Below are 14,953 nucleotides of genomic sequence, written 5' to 3'. Positions count from 1 at the left end.
AACACATTTATAAAAAATAAAGAAATATTTCATTTATTAAGTATATTACAGAGAAATTCAGACACACAAAACACTTGTGTTTTTTTTAAAATAAAGTTGATTACTGCAATATAAATAAAGACATTTTGAGCCATATTCCATATCATTAGGTGGCAGCAATACAACCTTTAGCATTTTTTGGCAACTGCCAATGAAAAAAAAAAACAAGACGGAGGTGTCATGATGATGTTGCGACTCCAGTAGGCGCTGTTGCTGTTGTAGACTTTAGGGGTAGAAACGAAGAAGAAGCTAAACCTGGCAACATGGCGACTCCCATGCACAGAATAATTGCGAGGAGACAAGCGTAAGTATATCCTGTATATTTGGAAGTAACAGTGAAATTGTTGTACAGTTTGTGAGCTGAGCTTTCTGTTTTTTAACACCAACAAAATTTAGGTCGTTAGACGCCATCTTACACGCAGAAAGTCAGTACTGACTACAGTAGAGAAAACGGGGAGCGCAGATCCTTCGCTGCTTCTGTTTACAAGATCTTTTTTTATTTTCTGTTGGCATATTTGTACTGAGGCGTTTACTTAGTCTTATAGGTCAGATGTGGAAGTTGTATCGGGAGTAGCATGTAGTAACTGTGGCAAATAAATATTTTTCATGGAATTTTATTTTATAGCTATACCAAACCAGTATATTAATGTGAAAAAAATTGTATTTCAAACGAAGATCTACAGACTTCATTCCTCTTTCCAATATCAGTCAGTCAATCAGGCAAAAAAAAAACAACTCTAGTCATGTTTTACAAAAGAACAATTCAATTAAAAGGGTGCAGTTTAGTCAGTGTGTGGTATAGAAGTTAAAAAGACCAGAATAAAATTATAAATGATACAGATTATACAAAAAGGCCACTGATACAAATAAGATGATGCACACAGGAAAAGGATGCAAGATATATATTTTTTAATTTAGCCATGATTGCTCTTGGATAAAAAACTGTTTCTAAAACATAAATAAATTTTTCTATGAAAATAAAAAATATATTAAAAAATGTCATAAAAATTACTAAGTTAAATAAAAATAATGCACATGTTCTACTCACCTACTTTAAATAATATTTGTCTTTTTTTTTCTGTCTACAGGGAGGCAAACAAACAACATGTGCGATGCCAGAAGTGCTTGGAGATGGGACACTGGACATATGAGTGCACCGGGAAACGAAAATATTTGCACAGGCCATCAAGAACAGTTGAGATGAAGAAGAAGCTGAAGGAAAATGAAAACAAACCTCTCAGCATCACAGGGTAAGGGCTTCATCCCTTTATGCTACGAGATATTCTTCCTTTGTGCATCCACTTGTGCACTAAAATCCTGAATCCGAGCTGTAGAACTTTGCAGTAATCATTCTATGTGATAATTCAATAAAAGTATATACTATCCAGCAAATGTCAGAGTTTATTTTAGATCAGTGTAAGCTTTTAATATTTGGATTTGGTTGCCATTTATTGATCTGTTTCAATTCCAATTCAAATGTTTTATAAAATGATACAGACGCACACAAATATATCTGTAATGCATTCATTGTCACTGGCATTTTTCCTGTTAGCAGACCAGGAGGAGAAAGCTCCATTGAAAAGAAAATCAAAAAGAAGTAAGTTTATTTTTTTCTTTATTTTAACTTAATTAAATTTAAGCCTATTAGGTGTTTGAAAAAGCATATGTACTCATTTTTATTTATTTCCTTAAATAATTTATCTTACATACAAATATATGGTAGATGCAGACACCTCAATTTGCATGTAAAAGAAATACTTCAGGTCCAAATGGTCAGATCTAAACAAGAGGGAGGAGTAAATTTGTAATTGTTTTTTTTTGTTTGTTTTTTTTTAATGGTGAAATATTTTAGTGGCACTTGTGTCATTTATGTATATTAATCATACAGGAAACAAGTAGAGAAAGAAGGGGGAAGACATGTATCAAAGGTTTAAAGGTCAGGGATTGAACCCCAGGACTGCTGTGTAGAGCAATAAAGCCTTTGAATATTGAGAAACACCCTGCACCTCTACATCAGTGATGTCTCATTTGTAATTAATGCTTCATCTTTCTGTGATAAAAACTGTGAATTCTCATGTTCATCAGCTGACAGGATAATTTGAGCAAGTAATGTACAAATCTTAAATCAAATTTAAAATGTACACTTGCTTTATTCTATTGAAACATATACTCTTGCTTCTAACCTTAAATTGAAATCAAATCAACTGTTTAAAAAATTATGACTCAACAGCGAACTCTAGTGGAGAATTGTAATAATGGCAATACTTTAAAGTTTAGGTCTGTTAGAATCTAGATCGTTTCTGCTTTCTGCTGTTCCTGCTTTCAGGAATACCAATAGAAGAAGTCATTCATGCTCTGTTTGTTTAAAGCAAACCATTTTTAAGAGATTACATTAATTCTATGTTCTGTTTTTTTTTCTTTAGCTCATTTAATTGCGAATTAGTTGAAAATTGTTATGCTATTATTGCTTATTTAGAAGCAGAACAACTAAACTGGGCTAGTTAAATTAAACAGGCTGTAATTTCCTCTCCAACATTTGTGTGCTCTGTGTTTTAAACATGTTATGCTTCATGAAGACCTACAGCCCAAGACAACTGCTTAAAAAGATCTACTCAACATTTGCAGAATATCACACTGTTCAACACTTTTAAATGCAGAGCACATACCGCTTTCTTCACTTTATTGATTGGCTTTGAAAGTTTTACCTCAGTGATCTATTTTGTTTTTTCTTTGCTCTTGCTGTTCATTGTGTCTCCAAACACAAGAGTCATAACATATAGTTTGAGAAAGCTGTAAAATAATTTTCTTATATGGTTGCTGGAAAGAAGTAACACATTTCTATGTAGAACGGTTGGTCCAGCTTTTATTTCTCTGACATAGACTGCTGTTGGCAGTCTGTTCATTATCAAAACACACATCTGACCATCAAAATGGCTGAAATAAGTCATAGTTGCATATTAGATTATTTACTAAAGACAAAACATATATAACTGTTTTTGTTTTATATTTTTAAAGTGATCGTAGAGTACGTTTTGTCAACTACAAATTTGTAAGAACAACTGTAACATTTAGAAAGGTTAAACTTTTTCACCGCTGTCCAGCTCTTTTTAATTTAATACGAGAGTGATAAGAGCCCATGGAACATTCCGGTGAATGTAACGGGTACAGTTACGTTTCCTTCTCACTCTGCGCTCTACTTCTTGCTCTCAGGGCAAAAGACTTGAGCAACGACAGCAGCAACGACTCAGACGACTCGTCCAGTGACTCATCAGACAGCAGCGACTCCTCCAGCTCCTCTTCAGACAGCGACAGCTCTTCCTCCTCTTCTTCCTCCTCCTCCTCATCCCCTTCATCAGAGAGCTCAGACTCGGAAAGCAGCAGCGATTCAGATGAGGGACCTCCAAAAAAGAAGAAAAAGAAGAAATAAACATATTGGGAATTAAGGAGAAATTTCTTGACAATACCCAATGTTTCAAATAAATGTTCTTTTTCTAAAAGCAAACCGCAGCTGGTTGAAAATGACAGCAGTGTGCTAAGGAGGGTGGGCTAGTCTTGAGCTTTGTTTCCCCTTGAGTTTTAAACGCTTTTCTGCTGTTACTTCTGCAGCTGAGACATTTTCTAATGTTTATATTTCTAGCAAGAAAATAAACTTTAAAACCTGTCAAGAGGAACACACAATTATTCAAGTTCATTTTTTTTAGTTTTGTACTTAGTGTTTCCAGATGAGCAGGTTCTGTACACCCTGTCAACCTGTTTGAATAAACTTTAAGATTATAGTGTACGCTGAACAAAATAAATATTCTTACTGTAAAAATATTTTTTTCTTACTAATAATTAAACTTGGCCTATTATTGTTTGTGCTTACAAATAGTGTCTTGCAAAAGTATTCCTACCCCTTTAGCCTTCTCAATTTTTTTTCACATTATAACCACAAATGTGAACATATTGTATCAGGTTTCTCTATCAAAATGCAGTCTGTAACTGTGAACGGGAGGGAAAACAACATGATTTATTATAAATAAGAACCGGAAAATAGAAAATGGCTTATACTTGTATGGCCCCTTATCAAGTCCAAATACTCCAGAGATCTAAAGCAAGATTTTTAATTAAGAAAAAACGATAGCAATGACGATAATCATGCTCTACTTTGTATTATTCTATCTTAGAAAATTTCTACCAAATCAATGGAAGGTTGTGATTATGACCAGGCAAATTGTGAAAAGGTTCAAAGAATGAACTAGCTCTTTTTTATGTTAAAACATTTTCTTCCAACTGAAGCAAAAAGCCCTTTGGGTATGTAAATGAAGCATAGAAATATATTCCCTTTTTGTCTTGATTTGGTCTGGTCACAAGCTATGTCTCATGTTGCAGGCAAATCTTTAAAGTGTGTTTGGTGTGGAGGAGGTCAGCCTTTGAGGCTATAGAATCATTTTGGGGCCAAGAGGTCGACGGCAGTGAATGACCTCCAGTGAACTGGTCCTCTATTCAGAGCTGAGATACGCCTTAGCAAAGTACAATACCTTTTGGTTGCTCACCACCCTGGGGGAATGTTCACTGATTAAAAGATAAAACTCCCATGTGAATGGTTATTTTTATATTAACTCAAATCTGATTTGAATAAAAACAAAAACTACTGATTTGAGTGTATTTTTTTTCTTGTCATCAAAATGTATTTCCTACGTAATCAGAGGAAGTGATATTAACAGGTTTGTGAAAAGTATTCATAGGTATTGCTTTGCTGCTTTCAAAGACTTCAGAATTACCCACAAAGCTAACATAGACTCACCAGGTTCTTGCAAAATCAATCAACATCCATATTGCATAACTATATGCATAACGGAATGATGCATATAGAAGCGCATTTGTATTTATTTATTTATCCTTTCATTTATTTTACAAAAGTGCGTAACAATCGGAATAGATCATTAATTTTTATGGTTAAATAACGAGCTCTCAAATGACCAGCAGGGAACAATGAGACGACGTGCGTGATTCCCTTCTGTACGTCAAAACATGGGCAACCTTTACGTCACTAAAATGCTGCGTTCAAGTACAAGTGGAATTATCCCAAGTTGCTGGCCTCGAACTCAGTGTAAACAAAACAGGTTTATCTGATTCTCTCAATTAGATAAGGTGATTTTTACTCAATGTAGCCATTGAATACAGTATTTTACATAAAAACAGGGGAAACCTGCAACGATTTATTCAAATGCGCAGAAATAATTGTAAATTAAAGGAAACAAATTACAAGAAAATATCTATTGCATAATCCTTAGACATTAAAACGGTTATTTGGAAATACTTTTAAAAATTAATTTAACAGCCTTTTCACATGTACGATTTTATAGCTTATATGTCATATTTTGACAATTTCTCTTATTTCTTGATTTCATCCCTTTTAAATACTTTTTGTATGCTGAAGATTGGGTTTATTTATTTTTTTTATATTCTTATTTTGCCCTTCAGGGGCCTGTTTTTCTCATTCTTTTATTTAAATAACAACGGTGTTTAAGCTGTTCAATATTTTTTCAAAGGATGGTTGTGTTTGACATATTTCTGACGGATAGTGAATGCAACACTGGCTGCTGCCATCCACTCCTGTCTGTTGTACCTGCTTGGCTGCTTAACTTAGCTATCAGTCACTTTTATTTAGATATAAGAACATGAACGACAGAAAAAATGATCCCGTTTTGCTTCCCATTTGGCGTGCAGTTGCGGTTTGAGAAAACCATGGGAACCGTCCATTCGGTTTCAGTAATTTAGCTGTTTAGCTGAGTCCATTTTGCGTCTAACTGGAAGTGGAAAAAGACAAAGAGAAAAGAGCTTTCCAACAGCTAGAATGGTTTGGGCCTAAAAAGAAGACAAGAGGTAAGGATAGTCACTGTCGGGAAAGGTATCGTTTCTCAAATAACCCTGCTATGTAATTTTGTTACGTTTGAAGTGACTGTTAACTTCAATTTCCGTAAAAAATAAAATGTTTTAAACAGGCTAGCCGCTAGCTTAGCAGCTAAACACCGCTAGCTAGCAAACGTTCTGCTTAAAGACGCAGGTAGTCCTGCGGGTTCACCTCTTTTTAAACCTAAATTAGATCAGAAATTGGGTCTTTTTTGACTTCTGTTCGTGGGAAACTTTCTTTATTTTACAGCTAAAGTGTAGAGTACTTTTGTACGTGTTTTGGGGATTTCGTTGTGGCAAACTGAGTCAAACATTAAGGTGGAAGCTATGTTGTTTTTGTTTCTATAATGTAAGTCTAAAAGCCTCACATTTATGTTTTCTGCATTAACAATGCCTTTTATTACTTGGGCAAATAAATATACACTATGTGTATAATCCGCTGTTGATGTATGTATAATGTCCAAGATTATATAAGAGCCGCACTCTGGATACTCCCAAAGTCGGTAAGAGGAATTTGCAAGTTGTTTATTTTACATAAATTTGTTTTGTTTCACCAGTTGTTCTATGTGCAACCAATTAAAATTAATACTGATGCAAAAGTAGAATTTGTTTTTGGAAGGAAAGCTGACTTCAGTTTCTAGGAAGCCTTTTTAAGCGATGCGCTGGGGGAAGGGCCAGAGCATGCACTACAAGTCTAAAGTTCCCTTTTGCCAGTCAAATACATAAGTCAGTAACTTGATGCAGTCATCAGTTTCCTTAGACAAAGCAACCTCTGTCATTTGGCTACAGTTGCCTTAATCAATCACCCAAAGCTTAAAATCAGCCAATTTTTTTAAATGTTTGAATGGATTTTGTCAATTCCACTGCAAATCTGTATTCACTGAGAAAAGCGTCTCCAGATTTGAGATTATGTTATCAGCTGAGTTTCACTGTAATATAATATAATTCTAGTTGAATTAGACTTCGTGTCTCTAAATAACTAGATTACATTGGCATAAATTTGATTTGTGTAATTATACATTTCTGAATAATTGGATACAAATTTGACTTGTAAAATACTTAAAGATGTAAAGTTTTGAAATAACATGTTAATAGAAAAGGTGATGATGTAGATGTTTAAAACAAGCATAATTGATTTCAATACATAACCACTTATAGGTCGGTATTAAAAAGAACAGGTGTGCCACATGAGCAAAAGTTCCTTACCTGTTGATTTTGGTTGACACTTCCCTGTTTGGGTCATTTTAAGGTCAGGGACTGTTATGGCAGGTAGATTTGAACCTTCACAGATTTAATCAAGACAGAGCTTAGACATAAGCCGTTTGGATGATAAACAGTCCCGTGTCGAAGTCTGGTGCCTTATTAAGTGGATTAAACATTACCCTGTTCAGAAATTTGACTGGTTAAAATAAGAATAATCAATCGGAGATTAAAATTGGCCATTTTTTTCATTTGATCTAATCTGTAATTTTGGGTCAAGAACTTAAAAAATAATAATCTGAACTTTAAAAAGAAGTTTTTTAAGGACTCGGGCTTGAAAGGGAATGTTTTTTTTCACTTTTAGATTTAAAACTACTACCTCTAGCAAAAAATATTGAGCACATTATTTACTATTTTACACATTAAAATTCTCAAAATCAGCAGGTGAGCTCTTTGGTGGAGTGAAATTAAATCTGTATGATCAATTTTTCTCTAAATCCATTTTATACTGCTTGAAATCATATATCCAGTTTATGATGGTAGAAATGTTCATTGTTGTCAATGTTCAAACTTCCTATTATTACATGTTTGTACGAAGGCAAAAATTAGCAAGAGTTCTCCTTTCACTTTTATGTTTTTCAACACCATGATTTGGCAAAGAAAGTTATCCACCTGTAGGGTCAATGGCATTTTATCACTCTTATTGAGCAGCAACATGTTCTTGCCAAACTTTGAAGGTTTGCTTTGTTTTCTACTACTGGAAAACAAAATCGAAGCTCTTTGACTGATTAATTGAGCCATGTTAAAATATTTGTAAATGAGATCTTTGACAAATTTGTGAAAAATATTTAACATATACTTTAAAGTCGGATAATCTGTTGATTAAAAATAGCCAATTGTGTAACAGAGGTTCGTTTTCCATGCAGTTCTATGAAGCCTGGCTGTAACAGTTTGTATTTGCTTGCACTGAAGACAAATGATGCAAAAGCAAAGTAAGATTAATGCCAGATGTTAACTTCGCCAGATGATTTGAATGATACTAACAAAAACAAGCAGCTAAAGCAAACAACACATTAGTAATGTGTAACTGTGCTCCCTGTCACACGGCTCGCACTGAATTCGCATCCTGTTTAAATTTTGCCTGGGGGCTTCTGTCAAGCTGTTTCCCTTGTTGCCACGGCAAAGGGCACATGCTCTGTGAAGATGTTTCAGTGATTTGTTCGTCCAGTCCAGACGGCGCACAGAGTGTGTGTTTTCTTTGGCTTTGAAACAGCTAGTGTACACTATAATCCAGTTTTCCTGACTGAAGGTTTTGGAAATGAGAGATGCTCGGTTCAGGCCAGATTTTAAAAGACAGGATAGATTACCTTTTTGTTAAAAGTTGGATTCAGTTTAGAGGTTAAAATCATATTGTTTTCATAATGCAAAGACAGCTGATACTTTTGAGCATCGGCTGTCAGAATTTAATTAAATGTTGGTAAGGTTATGTATTTAGGTCTATAATCAAATAATATTTCTTTAGCTTGACAAGGGTAAGTTGCTTGAGTTGCTCTTGCAGAGTCTGCCAACTCAATTAGTCCAAATCTTATCAGCATCAGTAGCTGTATTTTTTTTTCAGTCTCTCAGAGCTCTTGCTCACACAGCAAAAAAATCTGCAGCTCTCTGTGTCCTGACCTCGTGCATCTGTTCTTCTGCTTTTGTTCTGTAGGATGAGAGTTAAGCTCTCATGTGGCTACGCAGTGCTGTGAAGGTGAAACTCATTAAGGCCGTTCTGCTTTCTGTGATCTGGCGCAGACATGGACTGTGAAATACTTTGTTCTTGCCTCAAAAATATTACAATACCAGCCTTTGTGTTGCGTCGGGGGAGTCAGATGTCTCATAAACACTAATGGAATTCATTGAGCACAATGTCCTTTGTAAGCAGGTTAAGTGCTTTGCGGGAAATATAAAAAAAAAAAAAAGATGGATCAGTGTAACAAACTGTAAAAGTGTCAGAGTAGGATGTTCTACAAAGAGTCGTTTGCCTGAAATGATCAAATGCACGGATACAGTTTATGTGCGCTATGTTGCTATTTTGCAAAGTTATATATTTAAATTTTGGGGTTTAATTTTCATCATGTCATGCTGATTAGGCATAGACGAGTGCCCTGTTGTTACTGAGAAAAAGAAAGTGTCGTATTCTCAGTAGCAAAGTTCTCCTGTGATAATGAAGTCCATTTAACACGGTCAGAATGTCTTAATAAGCAATTAAGTAAACGCACAATAGTTATCTAAAGGCTACTTTATGCTGCTCCTAAACAGGTGTTACCTTAAAAACAAAATAAAAACAAAATTGTGTAAGTAGAAAATACAATTTCTCAACAACCCAAAAAAAAAATTTTTTTAAAGACCTGTATTGCTAAAATGGGACAAACAAAATGATAATAAAGTTGCTTTGCTGTCAAATGTAACATTGGTTTTTGCAGACCTCATTGGGTTGAGATTAAGATTCCTCTTTTTGCTGTTTTAAACAGTGTTTTCACTGTTGGTTACAAAATATTATCAACAAATGCCGTGTTCACATGTTAAAATATGGCAGTGCTGTTCCTGTTTTGATATTGCAGCTTCTCTATTAACATTGTGTTTGTATTTTGGCAGATTTCTAGTTAGACGGATCGTGATGAACTTTTTAACAGTCTTTCTCAACTTTTTAATAAAGACAACAAAATATTGTGACTTAGAATTATACGTCCATTGCCTTCAATGCTTATATTGTTTCCATACGTAGTTAATAAAGTCTCCATATATTAGAAATCTGAAGTTGTAGCAGTAATGTTTGGTTTTTGTAGTTAGGAGTACTAACTGTAGATAGTGACTCTTGTTTTCACGTGTAATCCCTGTAAATTGTTGATTTAACTGAGATTTTGCTTTCTAACCCAGCACTCTGACAGGCATGAAGCTGAGCTCAGATCAGCCGTCTTCTTATTTGCTCTGATTTTTTTTCTTTCACAGTCTGAATGAAGTGCAGACATGTAGCAACACGTGGAAAATACAGATTTATTTTAATTTGCTTGTCAAATCTTCTGACTTCAGTTTAAAATGCATTTCAGATACTGAAAATTACTAACTTTGAGTCCTCTGTAGTCCTTTCTCAGCATGTTTTGTGGTCAGCATGACAATATACCGTATTTTCCGCACTATAAGGCGCATCGGATTACAAGGCGCACCTTCAATGAATGGCCTATTTTAAAACTTTTTCCATATATAAGGAGCACCGCATTATAAGGCGCAGAGAATAGACGCTGCAGTTTCAGTTGCCGATTTGTTCCGTACTCTATTATTACACATCCACATTTGTAAAGAAGTGGTCCCCATTTGTAAAGAAGTGGTCCCCGAGTACTTTAGGCTGCCCCAGTCGTTGTTTCACTCACGGTGTTGGGATATTGTGCCCAACTGCTTTCTGGGTAACACAGACCAACCGACACGCTGCCGCCGCGGTCTCTGTCTCTCTTCCCCCGTTCCCTCCGGCTTTAAATGTATAGGGGCTGGTCCCTTGGTAGCCCTAGTCGAAACACCCCGGATGAATATCTAAAGCCACTTTGTTGACATAAAGAATGTCAACAAAACAGTCCGACTCGGGTCGGCGAGGAGAGCCTTCTGCGACTGGACCGGGGCGTGGGCGGACGATGGTGACCCTTCTCCGTTCGTGCACAGCATGTTCTTGGAGAACGTGGTGCTAAATGACCTGCAGACGACCCGATTATCAGGTCGGTAGGTAGATAGGTCAGTCAAACTTTATTAACAAACCAGCATTCTGACAACTATCCCAGCATGCACTGCGCACTTCTTCTTCTACGGGGGAAAATGAAGTCGTCGGCTGCTTACCGTAGCTGCTAGACCTGTTGTGGCTCAATATTGGTCCATATATACGGTGCACTGGGTTATAAGGCGCACTGTCGGCTTTTGAGGAAATTGAAGGTTTTCAGGTGCGCCTTATAGTGCGGAAAATACGGTAATAGTATAATTTCCTTAACTGCTGTTTTCACACCTGTTCAATCCAAACATGGTGTTTTGAATTCCTATTTTCTTGGAGCAAGGTGAATCTTGGAATTTCTTTTAAAACTGACCAAACTTAATCAAGGGTTCGAACAAATGTTGAAAAGTTTCTGAAAAGTAGATTGGTTTGAATGACGCATTCTTTCAGCAAGGTAACAGGAAGACGTGTGTCATGTTCCAGTTGTAGTTTGGTAGAAAGTACCCAGAACAGTGTTATCTGTGTTGGCGCTCAGAGTTGGAACATTGGCTGATTGAGATGGGCTACAAGCAAACATAATCCAGGGTAATATCAAAGTTTGCTTTCCGCTATAATCAATTCATTATCTAACTAAAATAAAACATTAGGAGGCTGCTGGAAATGTACTATTTATTAATTCAGTTTCAGTCCTAGTTTTCACTTTTTGCACTTGGGATAACCCTCTTACCTAATCAAACTAAAAAAGCTCAAAAGACTCTATAAAAGAATAATTTGTGCGTAAATTTTTTTAAGACTTGGGTCTGCTGAAGGCATTTGACGGCTCAGGGAAGACATTGTAGGTGGAGAATGTTTTACAAAGCTTTTTTTTTTTAAGAAGAAAGAAAAAGACTCACAGTTCGGAGATTCTGAGTCTTAAAAAGAATTTAATTCGATTTGATCATTGTATTGTACAAGTATAAAAAAAAAAAACTTAGTGTGAGAAAAAGGTCACCTTTTGATTTTGCTCCATTAACTGATACAAATTTTAATTTATGAAAAAATATAGTGCTAGATCTTTGCATGCTTATCGCATCTGTAGCTTTATTTTTCCAATTAGTTGATCATATAGGTTCTAGACTTTCTAGCAGCAAAGACGAGTCAGTCAAAACACATTTCTTTTTTCTTCCTTATGCCTTTAAATCCTTTTACCTGCAGGTTTTAAACCAGACCAAAGATTCTTGAGCTATGTTCAGTTCAAATGCCAAACCAAGCATTGAAATTATTGCTAGGAATTTTGCAAACCCTGGCTATTATTGATCACAAACTATGAGTTAAAGGCAGCTGTAGTGTATCTGGAAACGAACAGACTTAAATTTGCAACTGAGATTGTCACATCGTGAAAACCATTATTTCAGGACAGTTTCTAATTTTTTTGCACTTTGATTATAACAGCAGCCCTCAGGATTCCTCCCTAAGCAGCTGCTTACAGAGGAAAGGTTCAGCTGAATTGATGCTCTCTCTGGAATTCCTGCCGTCAGCAGGTTCACTTCAAAAGCACCGGGGTGGGGGGCGGCTCTCACCCCCGTCTGCACCCATTACTTCCCCTTACTTTCCAACTGAGGTGCATTGGATGTTCCTTTGATAGCTATATCAACATAGCTGTGAAAACATTTATTTTTCCTTTTTTTTTTACCACTTGTAAAACTTTGATACAGTTCAGCCTTGTAAACATTTATTATGCTTTTAATATTCATGTGCACTCTGTTTCAAAGATACTTGTAACTTGTGCAATACATCATTCAATGTGTTACGCCACAGTATTTCTAGAGTCAGCTTTTTTCATTCTGTAAAACATACCACAGGTAGATTGGATCTGCAGAGGATAAAATGCTTTCTTTAAGTATGATAAGCATTGTTTTCTGAGGAAATCTTACTTTCAAGAGTGGAATATTGTGCAACCTGAGCAATTGTTGCTTGTTGTAATAGGATCTTCTTAGCTGGGCTTCAGTTGCTTTTAGTGATTTGCATATTGCTGGGATCAGTGAGGACAGATGATTTGATTTGGTACCTTCAACAATAAGTAGAAAGTTGGATGTGCTTTACTTGACGGGATTATTTGTTTTGAGTAGATGCGTGTTGATAAATTGATGCCGATGTCCTTAATTTTGGGTAAAGGGCAATCAGCTTTGAAACCAGTCTTATCCAGTGATTTTATCAGCTGCTGTCCCCTTTTGCTCTGACTTGTCGGAGGGCTGACCGATGGATCCCCCACCAGGTCATGTCTGCATGTGTGCGGTTAACAATGGTCACCTCTCTGTTGCCAATCCATCATCTTTTGTCTCTATATTTAGCAACTTTTGAGACAAAGCAAATGGTCATCTTCCAAAATTGGAATCAGCAGATCAAGCTCTTTATAAGTCTGTGACTGGTCAAAACTCTCCAATCAGTGCACCCCTAGTTTTGAAGAAGACTTGTAGTAGGATTGTTACAACTTTTGTGAATCCTGTGTTTATTGGCCTGTCATGATTCATTATTTCTCCTAGTCTTATTGAGCAATACTAATGAGTGATGGGGCTTTCCAATGCATTGGCAGAAATGATGCCATTCAGATATCACCAGAGAGGAAAACCTGAGGACTCAGCAATTTCGTCCAAACCTCCAATGCAGCAGTGATATTCCTTCATCTGGTCTTTCTTCTAAACTGTGGGATTTCTTTTAGGTTTCAAGGTTTTACTTACTGCAGGTGATGGTTTTTAAATGAGACTACTCCAATTCTGACTCACCATGTTGAAACGGGTTATAACAACCCATTGATGTTTGCCATCTTTTAATCAGTCAGCCACCAGCTGATATTTTCAGAAATTGTGGTTGATGCCCTAACAGACTCCAAACATGGTTGTTCTCTCCATGTTGCAGGAGTATTACTGAGGATTAGCTTTTGATTGATTAATAATAACAAGAATGTTTCTCATTGATCTGCAAATCAAGTACTGAAAAATCTTTTTCCCCCATTCCATAAGTAAAAGCTCTGATCATTTTAAATTTTTACTGCTAGTACTTTGATGGGCTCAATTTGAGTTTCTCCTACATTTTCTACTGGATTTAAAAGTATTAACTTCATCAATTAACTTTTTGTGCTGTGGTCTTTAGAGAAAAATATTAATCGTAATTGCAAGGTCATAACCCAAAGAAAAAAATGGTAATCATTATAGGCTGGGAAAAGCTGATCAGTTCACCTACATTACACCCTTAAAACACGAATAACTTGTTACTCTTACTGTCTTACTTAAAGGCTTCAGAGAATCACAAAATGCCCCTCACAGAGGATTTATCTTAAAATCAGCTTGTATGTAGATAACTCAAGATTAAGTAGTTTTATATTTTCACAACATGTACTCGATGGAAACTCTTGCAACATGCGGTGATGCCACATGTGCCCGCTTGTTTCGTCAGCGTGCGTAGCTGATGAAAATGTGTCATGTTTGTTAGTGAGTAGCAGCAGAGTAGAAACCTGTGCACTGTCTCTTTAACAGACTCCATGGGTGCTTTGCCTTGTGCCTGAGGCAGAGTGGGGAGGAGGGAGGGAGTTTGTAGACTGAAAGATGGATTCTGATTGGCTGTTCAGTGACATCACGCAGGCAGAGGGCCTGTGGTGTAAAATAACATCTCCTTTTATGGGAGGAGGTGGACAGTGCCACTCTCTGAGAGAGGTGAGATTTATTTATCTCTTATTGATCCCCTTTTGCTCTTTTTGAAATATTATTTATTGTCAGACTTGTATTGTTATGTTTTCATACTTTGATTTACTCTTCTTAATTTTTATTTTGTAATATGTATTTCACTCCAGCATATTTTCAACATTTTCTTTAATAACTTAATCGCATTCAGTTAAAAACAGACTGATGTTTAACATTTAATAACAGTTCACCCAGCATCCCTGATGTTGCATATTCCTAATTATCTGAATCTGCCCCCCCAATACAGTTAGTCATTTCCACTGTTTGTTTTTATGTACTTTTTTTTTAAATAAAGCTTTAACTTCCTACTAAGTTTATATATGTACAATTAAAATGCCTGGACAAAGTGACACTAACGTCAAATTCCTTG

At 36.0% G+C, this 14,953-nt stretch overlaps 2 protein-coding genes across 4 annotated transcripts in view; both read left to right on the top strand.

The window, feature by feature from the left end:
* The first annotated feature begins 202 nt into the window (after positions 1-202).
* zcchc10 (zinc finger, CCHC domain containing 10) lies at positions 203-3,717 on the top strand. Of its 3 annotated transcripts, none has more exons than XM_008426930.2 (4): positions 203-343; positions 1,128-1,289; positions 1,595-1,636; positions 3,250-3,717. In XM_008426930.2, the coding sequence occupies exons 1-4, from the start codon at positions 303-305 to the stop codon at positions 3,464-3,466; spliced, it is 462 nt and encodes a 153-aa protein (XP_008425152.1). In that variant the 5' UTR covers positions 203-302; the 3' UTR covers positions 3,467-3,717. The 3 variants fall into 3 exon arrangements, with proteins under 3 accessions (XP_008425152.1, XP_008425151.1, XP_017163957.1); XM_008426929.2 differs by having other exon boundaries at positions 1,592-1,636; XM_017308468.2 differs by lacking the exon at positions 1,595-1,636.
* Positions 3,718-5,607: 1,890 nt separating this feature from the next.
* Positions 5,608-14,953, top strand: part of aff4 (AF4/FMR2 family, member 4) — a 33,507-nt gene continuing 24,161 nt past the window's right edge. Inside the window, exon 1 of the mRNA XM_017308663.2 lies at positions 5,608-5,907. The gene's annotated coding sequence lies outside the window, so the exon portion shown is untranslated. The remainder of the gene's footprint in view (positions 5,908-14,953) is intronic.

This window comes from Poecilia reticulata, chromosome 14, assembly GCF_904066995.2.
Source record: "Poecilia reticulata chromosome 14, P_reticulata-male-v2, whole genome shotgun sequence".
Lineage (NCBI taxonomy): Eukaryota > Metazoa > Chordata > Actinopteri > Cyprinodontiformes > Poeciliidae > Poecilia > Poecilia reticulata.
The sequence above is the reverse complement of the archived record's forward strand: the minus strand, read 5'-3'. Positions and strand labels throughout refer to the sequence as shown.

Bases quoted from the DNA above. Each gene is read 5' to 3' on its own strand.
- zcchc10 (XM_008426929.2), top strand. From the start codon at position 303: ATGGCGACTCCCATGCACAGAATAATTGCGAGGAGACAAGC. The intron at 1,290-1,591 runs GTAAGGGCTTCA...TTTTCCTGTTAG, and splicing joins AAACCTCTCAGCATCACAGG to CAGACCAGGAGGAGAAAGCT. The intron at 1,637-3,249 runs GTAAGTTTATTT...TCTTGCTCTCAG, and splicing joins GAAAAGAAAATCAAAAAGAA to GGCAAAAGACTTGAGCAACG.